The sequence below is a fragment of the Clarias gariepinus genome, chromosome 13, assembly GCF_024256425.1.
Source record: "Clarias gariepinus isolate MV-2021 ecotype Netherlands chromosome 13, CGAR_prim_01v2, whole genome shotgun sequence".
Taxonomy (NCBI): domain Eukaryota; kingdom Metazoa; phylum Chordata; class Actinopteri; order Siluriformes; family Clariidae; genus Clarias; species Clarias gariepinus.
In genome coordinates this window covers 22,585,204-22,607,293 of record NC_071112.1, presented here as the reverse complement: position 1 = coordinate 22,607,293, position 22,090 = coordinate 22,585,204, and the positions used below count along the sequence as shown (strand labels likewise).

Genomic DNA, 22,090 nt, shown 5'->3' with positions numbered 1-22,090 from the left:
GTTTAAATCCAGCTGCGGCCATATGTACCCGGGAGTCTACGGAGCATGTCTTCTTAGGAAAAGGGGAGGCATACTTGATCTCTTGCGGAATCTACCCACAAGCGTGGATGTTCATAACAAAATATGGACTATTAAATATAACTTTGACGTTTTCTACACTGCACAGGGTCAAGTTCAAGGTTACTGGGCAGAGTTAAACCTAATTTTATTTACAAATACAATCCAGCAGACACTTATTGAATCTGCTCACACTCATTTTCATTTTGATCTCATTGGTATATAAGATTAAGTTTGACTTTTTTTTTTTTTTCATTTTGGGGTATGTGTTTGAATGAGTGAAAGTCCTGCAACCTTGGGAAGTTTTGGAGAAAATGTAAAAGTTATACAATATTTAACGGTACATGTTTTATTATGAATGTTAGTGATCCAGACTTTAACCCTATTTTGGAGCGGGTTCGAGATTAATTCACTCAAAAAGTTTGGGGAAAAAGGCAGATCGGAGGATTTTAACATCATAAAATTGTGTTTCTGTTGCGCCACTTAGAAGCTTCAGCGCTCAGTCCAGAATCTTTTCTATCTGAGGCTGATCACCAGTCAATCAAACCGAAACCAGCCAATTCGACCTTGCCATTATAAATGTAAAAATGTGCTTAAATGAAATAGATTTTGACGTTAGTGTGTTGATACGTGAATCATCACACAAAACTTGCCATTAAAAAATTCATGCATTTAAAAAAAAAAAAGAAAAAGCATTGGTAATCAGCAAAAAAAAAAAAAATGCAAATGATGCATTTCTAAAAATAAGTAGCATGGCTTATTTATAAAATCCACACCTTAGGAGGAAATACAACCTGTAGACCGGATTAACTATTACACTACACCCACCACTACGTCCTAGACTTTGCCTGCACATGCACGTCGTATGTGTCACATTTTAGGCAGTTCCTTGAACAATAACAATGCCAGGAACACTGGCAATGCATACAACAATGTTGGATCGTTTTCCACATGGGGCCTACATATTACACAGCATGGATCATTATTAGAATTGGGTATAATTTTTTGTTTCTTATTACGATAACAGTACCAAATTGATATAATCTAAAAAAAAATGGGATAGTTCAGTCGTTTGGGATAAGGGCGTCTGCCAAATGCCTAAATTTAAATACAAAACATTTTTAGTAGAATGTAAAACCAATTTGAATTCAACCTAACACAACTACATTAATTTAACACCAATAACAGTGAAATAGTTGGTATTCTTGGTAAGGTACAAACCAGCTTCAAATTTCAGCAATTATTTTGCAGAAATATGACCATATTTGTCTTATCTGGAAAAACTTTTCAAGTGTTGGTCTGAATAGGGCCGGGGACACACACACTACCATCTGATGTCCACAAACCGCTAAACACGGTGCATCCCTCTGCTTTTAACTTTATCTCATGTGTCCTCAAATGTTTCATTAGGTTCGTCGTCTTTCCTCCTTTACACCCAATTGTTAAAGGATATTTGTTGCATGTCGTGGCATCGGAATCCTTTTGTTGTGAAATACAGTCACACTTTAGAGCGCTTAGCTTTAGGCATTTTAATTGTAGCGAGTTAACGCTTACTGCTACCGCCAGAGCAAGTGTAACTGCATTCACGCGGATGGTCTCATTTCCCGAGTGCTTTTAAATCGGAATGTGAGAACAACATGCACAGGGTGAATATGCTTCTCATGTCCGTTTCAGTCAAATATATCAATCGATCGCTCTGTCATGAGTTACTGAGGTCTGCTTCGGTCCTAAAACATATATAGGTATCAGTACAATATTGGTCCCGGGTTTCGATCCCCAATCCTAATCATAACATGGGCTGAATGATCTACCACTGCCTTAGCCATCATTAAAACTGTTTGTTTGTGAGATGATCCTGCAGTGCCAAGAGCTGCAAATGGCACTCGCACTCAGCCCAGTTCACACTGTCTGATCGAGATGTGAGCGCACTGGAGGATGGGATTGCAGGTGCTCAAGCATCTGGAAACTTTCACACCCGTGTACTGACAAGAGCAGGAACCCACTGACCGAGCGTTTCTTCATCCCTAACACGGCAATTTAACACCGATGGAGGAGGATGCCGCAGATACACAAGCTTTAGGGAGGGTAAAATGTGCGAGTGCACCAAACACTACACACACACACACCATAGCCAATCCTTCAGCAGTAACTAATGAAGTAATTAGATCCAGAATTCAAATGTCTGGTCCAGCCTCTTAAAATGAGGCATTCATCATTTTTTGCTTGGGAAATATATTACAAAAAGCTTCAACTCAGCTAAAAATTTAATACACAACACCAAAAGAAAAATAATAATGAATGCAAAGGCCGGACATACCACCAATTTATGTGCATGCATTATTTATTATTTAATACGTCTATGTTGTGGCTTATTTTTCAAATCGAGCACCTACTCACAATGAAACCACGCCTGTGATGATTCAGAAACTGCTTCTACAAGCAGAACATCTCCTCCCACCTAAAAGTTTGGAGATGACTTCAGTGAAAAACGGACCAGTTCAGCAGGCAGTTCGGAAAAACAAAAAAAAACCCAACAAAGAACAAGCATGAGGTTGCTCTATAAACTGGAGAAAGTTACTGACTGAAAGTAATTCACTGAAATCCCCAGGTATGGTGGAGATAAAAAGACAGTTTGTACTTGCATCTTTCAACGCTGGTTGAGTGTTATCGTGCTTTTACAAGTGAGAGAGTGCCTTCATCTGCAAAACGCTATTGTCGCATATCAGAGATAATGCTGGCATACTTATCATCTTAGAGAGGCTGAATTTAAAGGAGGTCTCTTGTTATAACGTTACCGTCTGCTTAGGGGAGAACTTTGTCAGTTTCCACACCACTGTGACAATGTAAATTGTTAAAAGCGCTATACAAATAAGATTTAATAGAATTCAATTTTAAATATTGTTCATCGTTTGTCTGAATTACTTTTAGACTAGTTTTACACCAGAACACTGTTAAGATTCCTAACTCTGTGGTGGTGATGATTGAATTCCTTTGTACATCATGGCTCGGATAGTTGTTTTTAATATTCATTTGTTTGCAGATGGTCCAACAAAAACTAATTAAAATTTAGTGTATTGGATGACATTGTGAAGATTTCTACAACAACGGGTTTTTATAATGTAACATCTTTATAACATGAGCTATGGGTTTTGTATTTATGTTGTCTTGCCATATAATCAGATGTGTGGCAAAAAAGATTAAACTTTTTTTTTTTTTTATTGAACAACAATAAGTGAATAAAAATGAGTTCAAAACAAACAACTGACCTTTAATGCAAAATTATCTACACTCACTCATAGTCTATACCACTTTATTTGTATACAGGGTCGTGGGGGGGCACGGAGCCTATCCCAGGAGGCGGGGTACACCCTGGATAGGGTGCCAATCTATCGCGGGTTACACACATACACTCACAGCAATCAAACCCCAACCCTGAAGGTGCAAGGCGACAGTGTAAATCTTATATATATTTACTAATTATACACAATTTAAAAAAAGAAAAATATTCTCCTCTTTTTTCGTTCACAGGTTTGTTGCAGAACAGGATTTACAGTGCTGCGGCCATTTTTGACACAGAAAGCAAAAGCAAAAAAAAAAAAAAAAAAGGAATTTCCAAATGTTTAGAGCTGTTATAATGTTAGTAACAAGAATAAACTTGTTTCACGAGCAGTACCTTAACCATGGACAGATGGCTGATTGATAAACAATGCAAGAACTGAAGTAAGCTGCAGTTTTTAGAGCACATGGGACATGCACATATTGTACCATATAATCCATTGTATGTCATGGATTTATTTTTCAGAGCACATCCTGTTTGTATGCGTTTTATACTAGAAATGTTGAAAAAGGCCTTGCATAGTGTAAGATCTGGTATATTAGTCTTTACCCATCAGTATATTGTTCTAAGTTCATGTTAGAGTTCCAAAATCGAAAGATATTCTTCATCTCTCTGGGTTGGAGGGATCTTGTGATTCCAGAAGTAGCAGGATAGCAGTTTTTTTTTATTATTATTATAATTTTGGGGATTTTTTCCCGATTTTTCCCCCTAATTTAGTTGTGTCCAATTCCTCCCCATCACCATTAAGGCTACTACTACCACTCAGTCAGGAGGGCCGAAGACTATCACGTGGTTCCTCCGAACTACCACTCAGTCGGGAGGGCCGAAGACTATCACGTGGTTCCTCCGAACCAGGTGACGCCATTCAACCGCATCTTTTCAAACTGCTCGCTCACGCACCGTCCTTGGAGGACAGCGCTATCCGCTCCTTCCGTTTGTGTAAGCTCACAGACGCCCCTGATTGGCTGTAGAGCCGTGATTAATGTAGTAGCACTAAGTACCTCTCATTCCTCCCCTTGGCCAATCAGCTTTCTCTAGACCTCCGGCTGCAAGATTCTTTTTAAAATATATTACACCACTCAGAGATGCAGCATGACTATCAGTTTGAAAAGAGCATCTCTCAAAGAATGCATGTCTTAGCCTTCTTGATAGCTCTGTTTTTTGTTTTCTTTTTCATGGAAGGATTAGTTACTCTGCAATCAAATTTTGGGAAATAAAAAATAAATAAAATTGCATTTTTCCTCAGTCGGACCAACCTGTGCAGTATATCATAGATTAATAGCTTCACTACTATTAGTTTTATTTCACATCAGCATTAAGATTAAAAACACAGCTGTGACATGATAAAGAAGACAGTTGACACAGGTGGTTCTGCATTCATGGGTAATGTTTTACATAGCACCCACATGGTCACATGTTTTATGCAAATCGGCACTAACTCATAAGAAAAAATGATGACAATAAAAAATAAATCGATTTTAAGGTCTCCTGGAGGTCATATGGATCAAAAAGAGACTCTGGATAAATATCCTTTTAAAGTTTTTAAACGCAAAGGCAAATAAAGTCTAGTTGTAACATGTGTGCAGAGTTTTGTCTTGCCACACAAAAACGCATAAAGTAAATGCAGATATCGAGAGATCAGCATAACCAGATAGTTGATGAAATGTACCCTGGAAGACGAGATGCTGCATAATTGTGTTAGGAAAAGTCAAAGGTGATGTTTCTACTGCATCAAAAGAAATCATAGGAAAGCAAATTCATATGCACTTTTAAATTTAAAAAGAAGACGCTTTATTGCACATATTCATCACACAACTTCAATACACCTAAACAGATTTATTCTAACGTAATAGCATGCTACCTGAGCATCGACTGGACGCAATAAAACGAGTTCCCTTATGAAAATGTTTATTTGAGGAATTTAAGCAAGTCAGAATATAAGCAAAAACATCAATTTTAAGAAGAGGACATTAATATTTGTATTGCAGTCACTATAAATCAAAGCAGATGCCACGAAGGATAAAGGAAGGGAAAGGGGAAAAAAAAAAAAAAACAAAGGTCAGAGAGTGCAAGCTCCCTTTTTGCTTTCACAACAACTATAGGAGGATAAAAGCTGGATGGTTCCATCAAAAGCACAGACTCAAATGTGGGTTAAGGCTCGTGACTGATGTCCACGACAAACGCATGCTTGATGTAATAAAGCGATTCGGTAGAACGGAGTTCATAATGCGGCCTTTTATTGTCTTGACAATCACAAACAACTCCAAATGTGTTTTAACACTCGGGCCTTGACAGCAGGTTTAGTCATGAGGAGGAGACAGATAAAAGACAGCTCCGAGTGCTTTTACATAAGCAATTCTGTCTGTTAGTGTGAATAGACCGACTTGGGTTTTATCCAAAGGGATATTTTTGTGTGTGTGTGTGTGTGTGTGTAGTAAGTACAGCCTCTACGAAATTGCTAGCAGAGGGTTTAGCAGATGCGAAGTGTCTTATCTGCTGCCTGCAGCTAGACTCCTCTCTTACAAATAGTGGCACAGGGCTAATCATTAACATAAAGATTTGCTGCTCCACACACACACACACACACACTCGCATGGACCCCTGCTATGTTGACACAGGTGACACTTAATGCAGTAAAAGCACCAATTCTGTGGACTGCTTGTGTGGGTGAAACACACATCCTTATGTAGAAGTGCTTTGGACAAACACGAGCGCGGCTCTGAATGCCACAGTCCCACGGTGCTCGGCGGCACAGGGGCGGTAAGCTGGCCCAAGACATCTGCACATCACTCCAGCTCATCTCTAATTCATAGTGAGCAGATGGGTTACATTTGTTTTAGTTTTTTTGTCTTTTTTTAAGACTTTTTTTTGTTAACGACTGCATAAACTGGAGTGGATAAAATGTCTCGCTTGGGAGGAGACATGGCTTTGGGGAAAGAAATGGCTGCAAAAGTGTTATTTTCATACATGCGTTGTGCTGCGAGGGTGAAAACATAAATAATGCAATAATCGAAGGCCATGGCTGAGGTTTTGCAGGGTTGACATATGTCCTTCAACATTACAGCGCAAACATGTACTGTACAAAAAGATTAGTAGTCTATTATCACATCTAATGGAACTGTAAAATTAGCGTCTGTACATTGCAATTATTAAAAAAAAAAAAATTATTTGGTGGACGCAAAATGAGAAATAGAACACATCAAAAGGATTTTTGGAATTTTGCTTTGATAAGTCCACCTTCACGGTCTTTCCCACATCCGGGAAAGTTGCGGTGTGGAGACTGTTGCATGCCCAGAGTGAAGCATGGGGGCGGATCCCAAGGACTACCGAACCATTCTGCAGGACCATGTGCACCCAATGGTAAACATTGTATCCTGAAGGCGGTGCAGTGTATCAGGGTGATAATGCACCAATACACACTGGTAACAGAGTGGTTTGATGAACATGAAAGTGAAGTTGAGCACCTCCTATGGCCTGCACAGTCACCAGATGTAAATATTATTGAACCACTTTGGGGTGTTTTGGTGGAGCGAGTCAGGAAAAAACATTTTCCTCCACCAGCATCATGTAGTGACCTGGCCACTATTCTGCAAGAAGAATGGCTTAAAATTCCTCTGGCCACTGTGCAGGACTTGTATCTGTCATCCTCAAGTCGAATTGATGCGTATTGGCCGCAAAAGGCCCTACACCATACTAATAAATTATTGTGGTCTTTATTTATATATATATATATATATATATATATATATATATATATATATATTACTTTGAAATTTATTTATTAATTTTTTTCTAAAAATTTTTACTTTTTTTTTTGTAAAAATTAAAATCTACTTAATAAACACAATCTCATACCTTCATTCCATGCACTTCATGCTAACAACTAAAAATTTGAGTTCATTCAAAAATTAAATTTTTACATTTTTTAGTGTGAGCAATTAAATATCACGCGAACTAAACCGCGGGCACATCTGTTCAAAAAATTTGGATAAAAATCTGAAGAATAACTTGGATACTTGTTTTGTTTTTCTATGATACTATTCACTAAAGTATTTGTATACAGTACCAATCAAGGGTTTGGACACACCTTCTAATTCCCATGGTCTTTTCTGACTCAAAAGCAAGGCTGAAGGCATCTACAATATGCAATAATCCCTTTGAGCAGTTGATACTGAGATCTATCTGCTACGTATGCTCTGTAAGGCCTTCATAACGGCTCTAATCTCAGGTGCTGTTTGTTAACTGGTGATTACTGAGGCTGGTGACCCTAAGTCTCCTTCGCAGCAGAGGGAAGTTTTGGCTTTTCTTTCCTGAGATGGTCTTCATGAGAGTCAGTTTTATCATCATGGTGCTTGATTGGTTTCGCAAATGCACTTGACAATACTGTTCCTGCAGAAACTATTCCAGAACAAATAACCATTGTGTCTTAAAATAACAACTGACTGTTGTTATAATTCCATCTGTTCTAGAATGTCGAAAATCCAAACTTGTGTCCAAACTTTTGACTGGTGCGGAATGTTCAGTGATTTTAAACATGTATATGGCCAAAAGTTTTGCAAAACATAATTATTACATGGGTCCTCACATCAGGCAAACATAGAAACAATCCACTACTCAACCAGATTGAAGCTACTTGGTGGACCTAGTGGTGGAACGTTTCTTCCCAACAATAAAGAAGTCCAGTTGACATGATTCAACTTCCGGATAACCTCACCTGGATGACTGAGAATCTTCACAGACATCAAGTGAACATGCTAACAACAAACAAACTCACCCAGCAACCTGGCATGATCTCTCATGGGTTTTTCAGCTGTCACTATCACTACGTAGCTGAAAGTATGCAAACACCTGACTATTACACTCAGACTCGCCACATAGCTGGAAGCACACAAATGTCTAGGATGTCTGGGTATGTATGCTGTAGCTTTAAGATGGAATTAAAATGCCTGAACATGCTCCGGCATGATGGTTTCCCTGTGCAACACGAGAGCTCCATGAAGGAATCGCTGCCAAAACCGAGGTGGAAGAACTCGAGTGTCCTCCATAGAGCCATGACCTCATTCCCCCAATCAACACCTACAGAACGAACCGGAACAACTGACTGCCGCCAAGCCTACTTGTCCGTCATCAGGCACTGACCTCACTAATGCTCTTTCGGCTGAATGGGAAATGTGGAACAGGATGTACAAAAAAGCACACATCGGTATGATGCTCAGGTATTCACATACTTTTCACCTTGTAGAGTGTACTTTTCCTCCTTTATATACACAGTAACAAAGAGGGAACAGAAATCAGAAAGCAGAATATCCATGAAACGTTGGACAATCACTTGCTGACATCTTAGTTACCACATTTCCGTCCACTCGGTTAGGTTTCCAAGAAACCAAAACAACAGAGCTGAAGCTTTAAATAGCATGACAAGCTCAAAATATTATGTTGTTAACTGTTATCATTATATTCTCCCTCTGATATACTGATACCTACAATATAATATATAAATTGGCTCTAACCAACAACCATCAAATTTATGTCTGGTCCAAAATTGAGGATATTCATTAATTTTGGTCAATTAATTAGCGCAGATCAGACTTCAACTATAATGCGTGACGTTGTCTTTTGGTCTTAATATGCTGCAAGAAACCTTAATTGAAATCCACATCGTATAAGCCCGACGCCTCGGTTGGCTCGTTTGTGCGAGCTCCAATACGGATGTCCACCCTGATGTCTACACTCTGCCTACACTAAGTACGCTGTCTGATGTGCTGCGACAGCTTGTCAGAAGCAATTTGTTCCAACAACTCCTTCCCTTGTATACCACAGACAGCAGAATGCCACTGGGAATACTGGGACTTTGTGTTGTTGAACATTTTTTGCTAAGGATTCACCAGGGACCTGGTACATGTGTCAAAAAAAGTTCAGCTTGGTTGAACAGGAGACAACAAAAGACACAGCCTGAAACACCAACTAACCACTCGGAGGAGAAACAAATGCGTTGTTTAGACAAGAACTCGGCTCTATTGGAGTTCTGTGGAAAAAAAAAATTCTCTTAAAGTGTGCATGATATTACAGATGCATGGACTGCAGTTCTTAGTCTTCTTAAAGACTGGTGCACACCTGATCAACAAACATACTGCTGCAGATTCCCTGCCGAGGCTTTGTTGCAGACAATCATATGTGTTCACGTTAATTATTAATCTCGAAGGTTGTTCATCGAGACGAGTTTTCACAGAATTTCATCAGATCTGGATTTCGTTTACCCTCTCCGGGAACGTGTAAAAATTATTCAACTAAGACGTGTGTGTGTATTCCAGACATACTTTAAAACTGTCTCATCTGCTTAGAGTGCACGGTACTAGTAAAAATAAACCAATGCCAATAAGAAACACAACCACTTCAAACTGATGAGTATTATTTATAGCCGTGAACTAGCCTCTCATGGTGAAGTATTAAAATGTTAGTCATTCAGTCATGCTAGTAAACAAACGAGGAGGTTTGTATGGACAAATCTTTAAGAATTACACTGAATTCTCCTGCACTAGACCTTCGGTTGCACTAGACAGAAGCACTGCTCATAAGCCGACACTAAACACAGGTGACTATTCTGATCTTTTTTTAATACTTCGGTATCGACAAGTACTGTAAATCTAAAGCCCGCTGTTGCTGCAGAGGGAGGCATTTAAAGGTCACGTATTTAACTATTTCTTTAACAAGCTAACATATCATACTGTGCAAAAATCTTAGACACTGTGTTTTTTTTTTTGTTTTTTTAGGAAAAACTTTCCTATGCAATTTTTTATTATAAAGTGAGCTTTACTGTCATTCTTATAAATAAAACAGTATAAATAACAACGAGATATCGTTAGAGCATCATGCAAACTCCTCCCACACAGACCCGCATCGGGACTCAAACTCTGACCCTAGAGGTACTCCCCACTACGCCACTACCTCAGTATTCCAACACAGAATGGAACATTACACAAAAATGACTTGTACGCCAGAAAAGAAAGCGAGACATTATATAAGTGACCACTTTTCAGACAAAATACAAAAATTAAGCTTTAGATGCAAAGAAGAAGCAGGTGCAACCGTCCTCATAAGAACTGTGGCTGGTTCTGCAGGACGCTCAGTGAATCTTAGTAGCTAATTTCCTTAGAAACTTGCACAAATTGTACTTGAGACTAAAGCCCAATCCCAATTCTACCCCTTACCCCTACACTTAGCCCTACCCCTCCGTTTGGCGCGTTCACATGAAGGGGTAGGGGTGTCTCATTTCTCTTTTTGGTTGGATGGGTAAACAGAATTTTTCGGGACCTCACTTCAAGCGAAGGGCTAAGCGAACTTTTCAACATGGCTGCTCACTCGAGCAAGCAGACCCATAACTGTAAGTAATTTTTGCCATTAATAAGGATTTTTATGACTTTTTTTTTTATATGTATATTACCTTTAGTCTTGTGTTTGTGTTTATGGTAATGTTCTTTAAAGAAACGTTTGGAAAAAAAATGGCTAAAGTTTGCTAGCGGATAGCCCCGATTGCACGATATTACAAAAAAATATTTTTATGTCATATACACTTTACTGCATGCTACAAAGAAATTGGAAGGTCCGGTAGCACGGCAGTTTGCCGAGCATTTGATAACGCATTGGAACTAGCGACAACGTATGATGACGTATAACAGTGTTGTAGTGGGCTCCCATTTCTTAGGGGAAATATTTTAACCCTTCCTCTTTCCACTTCGTTTCAAGGGACAAGGGGGAAGAAGCGAGAGGTAGGGGAAGGGGTAGAAAATAGAATTGGGATTGGGCTTAAAAGGGTCCTCAAGATGTTGTCATACCTGATGCTGGCTTAATAGCATTTAGTTGCACGTCCCTAAGACTTCTGCTCAGGACTGTACAGTAGGTCTCAGAGGTCCCTCAAAGTGTGTCAGTTAATACTCCAGCTAACATCGTCTACACCACTTTATCCTACATGCGGGGACAGGATCACAGGGGTTGTGGTGCATACCATGAAGCAGAGCGCAAACACATTTACACTCCCACATGCTCATTTATACACTACGGGCAATTTGGGGACACCAAAAAGGAAACCGAAGTACCCGGAGGAAACCCACCAAGCATGGGGAGAAAACATGCAAACTCCATGCACACAGCGGTGGGAATCAAACCTGACCTGGAATCGAACCCAGACCCTGGAGGTGCAAGGCGACAGTGCTAACCACTTAGCCACCGTGCTGCCTTATGAGGTCACAATGGGTGAAAATCGAATTGGCCCAATGCAAAAACAGAAAAAGGGTTAAAAAAACAGGGAATGTTTTATATGCTCACTAGAGGCCCATGAAAAAGAAACCTTTCTTTGTAAAAAAAAGACGTTGAATAACAGGTCCCATTTAATTCCTGACTGCTGGCTCATTACCATTTTATCATTTTCAGCCTGAACAGATATTCAGTAGTCCGAGCCATTCTAACAGACGACACAAAACCCATCTGTCATCATAAGTGCAGCAGAGAACAGCTGACAAACAGCCAGGTGGCGAAGCGGGATCAGCCAAGTCAAGTCTACTCTACGGATCAATGTCTCGGTGTCTGCTGGTTGAGGGCTGTCCTCGAAAGGATCATTTGACAATACATAACTGTTAAAATTCAGCACTGTTAAGAGAAGCCCGTGTCCGAGGTCAGATTTATCTACTGGCACACATTTACATCATCATCATCATCATCATCATCACCACTACTGCTGCTCTTTATCCAGTGCCGTTAAAATGCGGCATGTTTTGAATCATTAACATCTCCTTTACTAAAAACATCATCTTTATGCGTTAAGAGCTCATTCAATATTTGAGGTGAAGAGAAATCTTGTGAGCGAGAGTAAAACTCACTGTATTTAATGAGTAAGGAGTTCTCACAGCTCTGAAGGAGGCTCTTTATGGCACACATAGTGCAGTCTCGCAATTTTTTAATTCGTTTTTCGTACCGGCTTCGTGCCCTGGAGATCACTACGTTCTGGTTTAAATGCTTTTACCATAAATATTCATTAGAAATGACAGAAAATGTGGCGACTAAGGAAAACTCCAAAAGAAAAAAAAAAAACAGCAAATTTAAATTGGATAAAATGCTCAAAAACACTCGTACATCAAATTAAAGGACTGAGCTTCTTTAGTTAGTCGTGCTCTACAATTTCCCTCTCGACTTAAGTTACATTCCAGGTTTCAACATAAAAATACGGTGTTCGGCCTGCAAACACGGATCTCGTATAAACATAAAAATTAAAATAAAAAAACGCATGAATACCAGGCTTGTGAGATGGCATGCAATATTAGATCATTCCATCATGCCCCTTTAATATTGCTGATTATTACCACAGTGTAATTCCAGCCCCTCTTTGTGTTTTATAAGCGAGGACATTTACAGCTTTATTTGTTTAACAAGTACAGTGAAAGCAAGCTGAGATGCATCGGGAGATGACGCTTTGATGCATGCTCTGATCAGGTTTACAAAGGATTTTAAAAAAGGAATTAGGCGCATACTGTGAGACATAAATTATGTTTTGTCGATCTTAAACCTGATAGACGTTGTGGGCAAGTTTAAATGCTGTCAATAATACCGAGTCCAATTAACACTGAATTAAAAAAAACAGTGCAGTGGAAAACTGGAAAAAGTTGCATATTGCTCCTCGAGGTGATATGCAAGTCTTTTAAAAACCTACTAGGAAAAAAGCAAATATTCACTAATGCTAGAGTCTGTAAATCACAAAATGGAAGGCAAAGAGACAAGCCAAAGCACACAGCATGTTTGGACTGGTAAAAGGCTAGCTGTGATGGACAAAAAGGCGAAAGCATTTCCTCCGGGTTTTTTAAAACACAGAAAAGAATGCGTGCAACTATGCGTGCGTGTGTGGGAGCTTGTGATGACCCCCTTTTATCCACAAAATGCACAGAAAAGGCTTTGAAATAAAGACCTAGAGTACAGAGATACAGCCACGGGCACAGAAAGCCTTCGCAGCAACCACACAAGTCAAGAGCAGAGCCAACAACACAACAGAACCGAAATGCGGTTCAGGGTATTGCGGCGCGAGAGTGTAGTAACAACATTCAGAAAAATCTGTTTTCTGACTCGGAATCCTCTGATCGCTGCGGCACATGAACGTAGTGTGCAGTTGTGTAGTCACAAAACAGTGAAAGGCCAGGGGCAGCTCAGTGGTTAAGGCATTGGACTACAGTTCGGAAGATCCCAGGTTCAAACCCCACAACCACCAAGTTGCCACTGTTGGGCCCTTGAGCAAGGCCCTTAACCCTCAACTGCTCAGATGTGTAATGAGATAAAAATGTAAGTCGCTCTGGATAAGAGCGTCTGCCAAATGCCTGTAAATGTGAAGGCGTTAAACTGACTATGTGTCCCAATTTAAGATCAAGCAGCTTGTTAAATCAAACTACGGGGGTCTCTCAAAAGTCTGGATGGGAAAAGAAAATGGCTCCTGTATATATAAAGACTTTTTGGACACCATGTATTATACAGACATAAAAGTCCAGGGGTAAAGGCAGTAAAAAAAAAAAAAGTGCCCCATAAGCAAGGAGGCTCTTTGCTCACTAGGATACTGTTGTGCTGCATCATCAAACTCCACTCACTGTAGATCGGCTGCAGGTTCAAAGGTTTCGGCATACTCGATGCAGAAATTACTTCTACGCGAATTCACCTTCGTAAGCGCACAAATCTGCTGCGGTTTCGAATTAGCCATCACGCCTAAGTGCTTCCGTGTTGTTGGGCCTGAGTGAAGTGTAATGTAGCAGCTAGATCTCTCTGTTATAAAGATTTTTAATTTAGTTGAGCTACACTTTTGTAAAGAGTCTACTTCCTTTAAATAGCATCACTATTACTGCAGACTAGGCTCTAGATACTGCCTTCCGCAGATGAGTGAAAATCTCCTCTCGTAGTTATAACTTTAGGGCTCAAGTATACTACGCTTTCAACTGCATGCATGATGGCTGCCTCGTGTATCCTTGTTCGTTTAAACATTAATGGGGAAGCGTAGTCACCAGCAGTGTTGGGGAACGTTACTTTTTAAAGTAACTAATTATATTACATTAAAAAGTTAACACTTAAATTACTGTGTTACTTTCTGATAAAAGTAACTAGTTAGAATACTTTTCCATTTGCAGAAAATGTAAACTCCTTTGTGATTCCTCATGCATGTTGGCCCATAATCTGTTAACTACTAATACCCCATCTCACCTACACAGGTTCGCCGTGAGTTCGGTTCATCATGATTCACCGCGAGTTTTGACGCTGTGATTAGGTTTCCATCTTTCCGCGCGTGGGTCCTCGCATAGTCAAAACGCATTGGTGAGCCAGGGGTATGACAGCAGGAATAACAGAGGGGGGCCGGTTATCAGGGGCGGGGCTTATAGAACGACTTTCACACACACACACACACTAACGGACTGGGAATGACTGCTGTCTGGCTCACAGATTACATAAATTGCCTGAATAACGGATTACCGTTTTGAAACTATAACTGAATAACTGAGTACTTAAATGGCGGACCTAACTCCAAGTACTCTAACACGTTACTTTGTAACACGTTACACCCAACACTGGTCACCAGCACTTCAAAAACTGAGAAAATTTCAAGAAGAAGTTTGGTTTACAATGATGTGTCTTTACAGCTCCACCGCCTGTCAAAACAGCTGGCGGGAAATAAGTACTATTTTAAATAGCGATAAGTGTTGAGTGTCGCCATGTTCGTTTACATTATGCAAAACTGTCTGATTTGCCCCCTACTGGTATCCCATGGGAACATGTCTAGTGTATAGGCAAATATGTGAACAAATACGCTCATGATGTGGTCAGTTGACAATGCAAATGCACGGTTTAAAATCAAGTACATTTCCGCCGTTAGTTTGCATCAACTCTTACCACTTATCCTAGCAAGACTCAAGACCAGGCTATCATCACCTTCCCCGTAAAGACAATATCCGCCAACCACTTGACACGTGAAATAATCCTATTAATTCATACCCAACATTTTTATTTACAATGGGGAAACCTTCAGCAGTAAGCTGGCTCTACTACTGAACTGCACGACAAACCTTAAAGCAAGGTTAATTTTTTGTTGTTTTCAGAGGAATATTAACCAAAACCATAAGACTTACCTGTGCGTTCAATGTAGTCCACACACTTCTCAATAAACAAAGGAATAGGCCTGTCTGGAGTGACCAAGTTCTGTAGAGGGACACCAAAATAGTTGCTTTCCCAATTTCTTCGAGTTGGTGGATACAATGGCTTTGGAACTTTTGTTTTAACCTAAAAAAACAAATCAAATTATAGTCGTAAAAATCATAGCACATATTGGAAAACACTATTTAATCAACATTCCTCCGGTGTTCTTCCAGTAAAACATTCCAAACTTCTAAAATCATTGATGGAAATATTTTAATGAACGATTAATTTAATTATAAGAAATTCCTCATTTGTAACAGCTTTATCCAGGTCAGGGTTGGGCTGAATCCTGCGCCTGTTCCTGGAATACTGAGTGCACAGTGGGAGAACTCAGACGCACTCCGGATGTGATGGCAGTCGACTGCGTCATGCACACAACTAGGGGCAATTTGGTGTAATCTACATATCTGTCTGTTTTTTTTTGGACAGCAGGAGGACAGTGGAGAACTCAGAGGAAATCCAAACAAACCAAGCTTTTGAAACACGACACAGTCAGTAACCTGAGCTCAAACCGAGGATGTAGTGAGACAGTGACAACACCTGCTGAGTCACTGCGCGACTCTTTAATTAAGACATAAAAACAAATCTTCTAGCTTACCTTTTTAGGTTCTTTATTTTTCGCTGCTTTCTTTTTCTTCAGCTTCTTATCGTCCTGCTCTGGGTCTGAAGTGATGGCTGGATTGTCTATGCCTCCTTTCCACGCATCCACAGGTGACAGTAAAGGGTCCTCTTCACTTCCACGGTTCCCCCTGCCTTTTTTCTTCTTTTGCACTGCTGGCCCTGATTCGTCGTCGCTGACATCAGAGTGGACACGTCTGTGGTACGCTTTTGTCTTACTGAAAAGGATCTTTGACCGATGTTTGTATTTGGACGGTCGCCTGCTAGCCTGCGACTTTAAAGTACGATCAAATCCGTTCTCCTCATCGCCATAAAAAACATGATGGCCGCCAAACGAGTTGCGCATCTTTAGTATCCTGCCGTGGGCGTCCTCTGGAACAGCATAAATATCGTCGTTGAAACCTTTCGACTTGGGCAGAGTGTCTGCTGGATCTGAGTAATTATCAGCCACCTCAAGGTCATCATGGACCATAGCTGGCCCTCGTGTCCTCCTGCTAGGCCTCATTCCAGCCTCAATGGTCTTCAAAAGGTTAGGGTCCAGTTTCTTAACATTAGGCTTGTTTAGCACAGGTTTTGGTCTAACTGGGGGAGGCACTTTGTGGTTGCGTTCATGATCACCTAAAGGCGTGCTATGAATTGGGTACTCGTTCCCTTCCAAGTCAATTTTATACTTTCTTTCACTAGGTGTGGGCAGCAGCTGCACATCATCCCCTATAGGGCTATATGGTGGTGGTCCCTCTGCGTCATCCTCAGAGTCAGGGTAACTGGGGTAGGCTGGTGAATGGTTGTGTGGTGACTGAGGAAAGACATCTTCCAAGGTGCCATGGTCCCGTGTGTTATCGAACATGAAGGAGCTCTCTATACTGTTCTTTTTCTCGAGCACTTCGTTGAAAAATGGTGTAAAGACTTCCGTTTGCCTGTGGTACTGCGACAGCGAGTAGAGTGCAGTAAATTTAGCTGTGATTTCTGTAGCAATATGTTCCCCCTCAGTCATCAGCTCCTTGATTGCCTCGTTCTCGAAGAAATCAGCCTGGCTGTCCGTGATGGCTACCATTTGGACCGGAATGACATCTTGGACCTCAGCCAAGAATGCCCGCAACATAGCCATGGAAGCCTTTCGTTTTGCCGAGTAGACAAGTATGTATCCATGCACCAGTTCATCCTTTCTAATTCCAATCGAAGAGTGGTATGACAAGACGGTGACCTGAATGCGCCTGCGACTGTCACCGATGATTTTATCGAGGTACAGGGTGTTGCTCTGCCCAGGCTGACCAGCGCTACAGGAATGTGAATCCAGAAAAGGCGAGAGAATAAGATCCACGCTGAACGGATCGCCGCACATGGCGCACATGACTATTCGCAAGTCCGTTTCAGACAAATCTTTGATAGAGGGCACAGGACTCATTAAGTCAAAATTGTGCTTTAGGCCTTCTAGGACTGCTCTCAGTGCTTGTTTTATTTGAGACTCGTTAAACTTTCGGGGAAAGGTCCCAGAAGGCATGTCTATGAACGTGCACTGTAGCTTATTGGCAAGCTGTTGACCCTGATGCCTTAAAATAGGCATGTTTTTGCAAACACTGTCTCGCTGACTAGCTAAGATTAGAATAAATGGCGATGGCTGGGCAAATCTGTCCCGTCTGCCCTGAGACATCTCAGCTCGGATTCGGTTTACGCGATCACCGATGTAATTAAGCGACTCTATTGAACTGAAGACGCAGAAGAACCCATGAGGTTTGAAATTTGATAGCCAGGAATGGTTCAACAGCATGGGAGAATTTACATCAACAGGTAAGAGATCTAATTCATAGATCTTACCATCAAGGGTATATTCATCATCTGTGGACTGAGCTTTTATTTCATTAGCAAGTTCTTGAGCCAGTCCTTCACGGCCAAGAAGACACAAGTTCACTTTATCGAGATTGGAGCTGTTGTAGTAGAGGTTAGGCCGACCGTGGTCCAGCTGAACCAACCTATTTGCAAGCACCTGCTCAACTTTTAGATCCACACAGCTTACACCGCTCAGACATGTCTCTTTGGTGGGATGATAAACAAATCCGATGTGTTTCAGTAAAAGGGACTCCCTATCTGGGGCAAGTTTCTGTAGCGCTCTGTATCTGGGTTCCTCGTTTAGGACAGTGTGGATTTCACTCATTTTATCGTAGCTTGGGGTGGCATTTAAATCCAAGTCATAAAACAGCTCGGCGTGCTCAAAAAGCATTTCCTGAAACTCCTCTTTGGCTCCTTCCACTATTTCCTGCTGATGAAGCGCATACACATCTCTGCGATCAGTTTCTGTGATATACTTGTATGCCTCATCCTCCATGACAAAACACATAATTTCCTCCCATGGTTGACCGGGACTAATGAAATGCACTCTCTCCAGTGTCTTTTTGAACTTTTCCTTCATTTCCAGTCGCCTTTTTTCGGATTTCAAATGCTGCACATGATTTTGGTAAATCCTCTCACCTTCTGCAGTTCTAAGGATGTCAAAGGGGACTCTTCGGTCATCTGTTTTGTTAATGTGGTCTGTCTCGTCCCATGGGGTTTGGTCCAAAACAATAAAGTAGTACTGAAACTCGTTCTTGCTTTTCAACAAGTTCTGAGCATCTGTCCAGCTCAAGTTCTCGATCTCTTCCAAGTTGTTCAGCATTTTGTTGAGAATTTTGGGCAAACTGGAAAGATAATCGTCTCTTCTCTTTTTAATATGCTCTTGTCTCAGCTGTTCAATATGCTTTGAAAGGGTGTTTTTGGCCTTTCGAGTACCTTCCAAAGTAATGTATTCCTCGTAGTCGGGCTGGTTTTTTAACGAGTTGCTTACTCCTTTCCAACTCATGTGATAATCTCTGACTGACTGCACTATAAGCTTTTCAAACTTGCCCGTGACTGCGGCTACTAATTGTCTCTGAGCTTTGTAAGCCTCTAAGTAAGGGATAATTTTGGGTTTACCTCGTGTTTTGTCCATTTGCTGGGTTAGCGCGTTAAAACAGAGGTCCACGTTGACAGATGATACAGCTGAAGTCTCGACCACCAGAACGTTCTTTTTGCTTGCAGCAAAAGTCTGGACGTCCCGTAAGTACTGCTCTACACACGAATCACATTTTGTTGCAGCAATAATGATGGGCTTTTTTGACTTGGCAATTTGCGAGTAAAGGCTATTGACGAATTTCATCTGGTCATCAAATTTCCTGTTGCATCCTTTGCTTACATCTATGCACAGGACAAAACCGTCGATATTCAGCTTTCCGTCAGGCATCTGCTTCTGATCGAAATCCTGCTCCAAGCCAAGCTGATCTGTGCAAATATACATCAGTTTCTCAGCAGACTGCAGCTTTGTCGTTGCAGCCCGCTTTGAATAGGGTTGCAAGTTTGTGCTCCGATGAGGCAGAAAGGTCTGGTCGTCGATAAATTCAGTCTGTTCGATGACTTGAATCCGACAGTCAAGGCCATCGTCTCCTCTGTGTAACACTTCCCCCCAGTACAGGAAGTGATCATTGTTCACCACGCGACCTCCAAAGTCGATTGTGCTCAACACAGAAGTGTGCTCCGAGTAGTAGCTGTCTGCGCTGGGACGCACATATCTGTTGCATAGGCAGGACTTGCCCACACCGCAGTTGCCCTTTTCTTTTTCAGTGCCTGAGAGCCCAACTACACTGATCGTGTAGGTCGGTGGACGGGGCTCTTTGTTCTTGGCCATTATATAGACCCTCTCATTGCCTTGTTACTCTCAGCGAAGTCTGCCAGCGAGGCAATGATAAAGTTCCATTGGTTACTTGTGATGCATTTTCATTTCTCACTCTGAACAGTTGTGTATATTCCTTTGCTCGGGATCGGCGGTTCTGGAGCAGCTGAGCTTCTCCTTGGGCATCACCTACCTGCAATGTATAAATATAAAGAAAAACCAATCAACATACACATATTACCAAAATATAACAATTGAGCTATTGTAAGTGAAGATACGAATTTATCTACAAATCAAATTTTATAACATACAGAACATTTCACAGAGAGAGAGAGAGAGAGTATATAAGTATGGCCTCTATAAGTTGCATAATCAAAACACTATTACAGCAACATATGCTTATGCACTCAGCATGTTATATACACTACCTAATAATTCTGCATTCTTTATACAGTCAGTAGTGAAAGATGTTTTTGTTTTTTTTTCAATAAAAGCACCACGGTTGTACTGTATTGAAGGTACTGGAGTTGTGTAACACACATCAGTCTTTTTTGGACCTCTTTCCTCACTGACCTGCTTTAACACAGAAGGACAGGTGTTAACTGGATGTTAAATGAATATGGTAGCAGTTTGTACAGACTTTTATTGGACATTATTTTACATAAACAAGGTTATTCCTAAAGGTGGGGGGTTGGGCAACTTAGCATTTAGAAGCATTTTAATGTTTTTGTTTTTTTTTTGTGTTACAAAAGAGTCCGAATGTGTCCGTAATATGTATATATTATACAAAATACCCAGACAACACATGCACTCATTCATGGAAAGAGGCCCCGGGAAACATGATCTGACTGAGCTCAGTACGATGCAATTGACCATCAGCGCACTGACTTTGCAGTACAACAGTGGGCCCACAATCATAACATACTACAGATAAGATTAAGATAAGATAAGCAATGATTAGATAAGATAAGGCAGAATGCTAGATACTACTGGTTTCGGTTTGCCTAAGTTAAAGTGGAGACATGTGATGTCTTGTAATAAAAAAACATCTAAAATAAACACATAAAGCTACCATTACACTTCAATTCATGGACGAATAACGGTGCTCTTACACCAAATAGTTCCATACAATCCAGAGAGTATTCCAATATACAGCAGCTGGATTCTGCTTCATGATGGCTTGGAGCTAGACATGCTGCTCCCGAGCTCCCAGCAATCCAGACCCCCTCTGCCCTTTGCACCTGTCTGACTCATCCTGGTGCCGAACTTAACTGGACTCCATGTTAACTTGGACATCTTCTGTTATATTGAACTTCCAGTTGTCTAACACACAGTATAACCACAGATCAACTCCTGCTATTCTGTTATGACCCAAATGGGGTTGGGTTCCCTGTTGAGTTTGGTTCCTCTCAAGGTTTTTACCTATTGCCATCATGACCTATGATCTATACACATTTTTACTTTCTCCTATACATTTTCATATTTTTATTATAAATATTAAATCAAAATTAATCTTCTTTTAATTTTGTGAAGCTGCTTTAAGACAATGACCATTGTTAAAAGCGCTATATAAATATAACTGAATTGAATAGAATTTTTGCATAAAGTAGTCATGTCCAGTGACCGATTAAATAAAAGTAAAAGCAGGAAATATTCTCTGGAGGTTGTGGGATGATCTATGTGTAATGGGGGAGATTAGTATAGTGGCACTTAAAGACATTTTACACATCTCTTATGGCTGAATCTAGTCTAGCATGATGTTTTGTCAGAAACTGAGGGCATGTGAGATGTTCTACAACAGCAGCATCGCATACTCTATGTAGTGATCAAAGTGTGAATAGGAAGCCATTAATATGAATCTAGCAAATCTGGTGGGAAAACTACAATAGGGTGGGAAAGTGAAATGGATTTTATTTGCTCTATTAAGGCTTATTCGTTTTGAACAGCTTCATGATGAACACAATGAGCATTTAGACAAAATCAGTTCCGTTTTGAGACTAACAATCTTCATAGGTAACAAGATTAAGATTTCTTTTCATTTAATCTTCTTTCATCTTACATACAGTGGTGGGACAAACGTTGAATACCAACACAATAAAGTTTTTAAAATAATGACAATCACGTAATGCGATGAAGTGCTATACAACAATCAATATTTAGTATGAACTCCTTTATTCTTTAAAATCCTG

The 22,090-nt window shown here is 40.5% G+C and overlaps 1 protein-coding gene across 1 annotated transcript in view; it reads right to left on the bottom strand.

Moving 5' to 3' along the window:
* The window catches only part of arhgap5 (Rho GTPase activating protein 5), a 46,528-nt gene that overhangs the window by 21,032 nt on the left and 3,406 nt on the right, over window positions 1–22,090 (bottom strand). The window contains exons 2-3 of the mRNA XM_053509502.1: window positions 16,203–20,094; window positions 15,538–15,688 (exon numbers count right to left, since the gene is read on the bottom strand). Coding sequence (XP_053365477.1) covers window positions 15,538–15,688; window positions 16,203–19,916 — 3,865 coding nt within the window. The 5' untranslated portion in view covers window positions 19,917–20,094. The remainder of the gene's footprint in view (window positions 1–15,537; window positions 15,689–16,202; window positions 20,095–22,090) is intronic.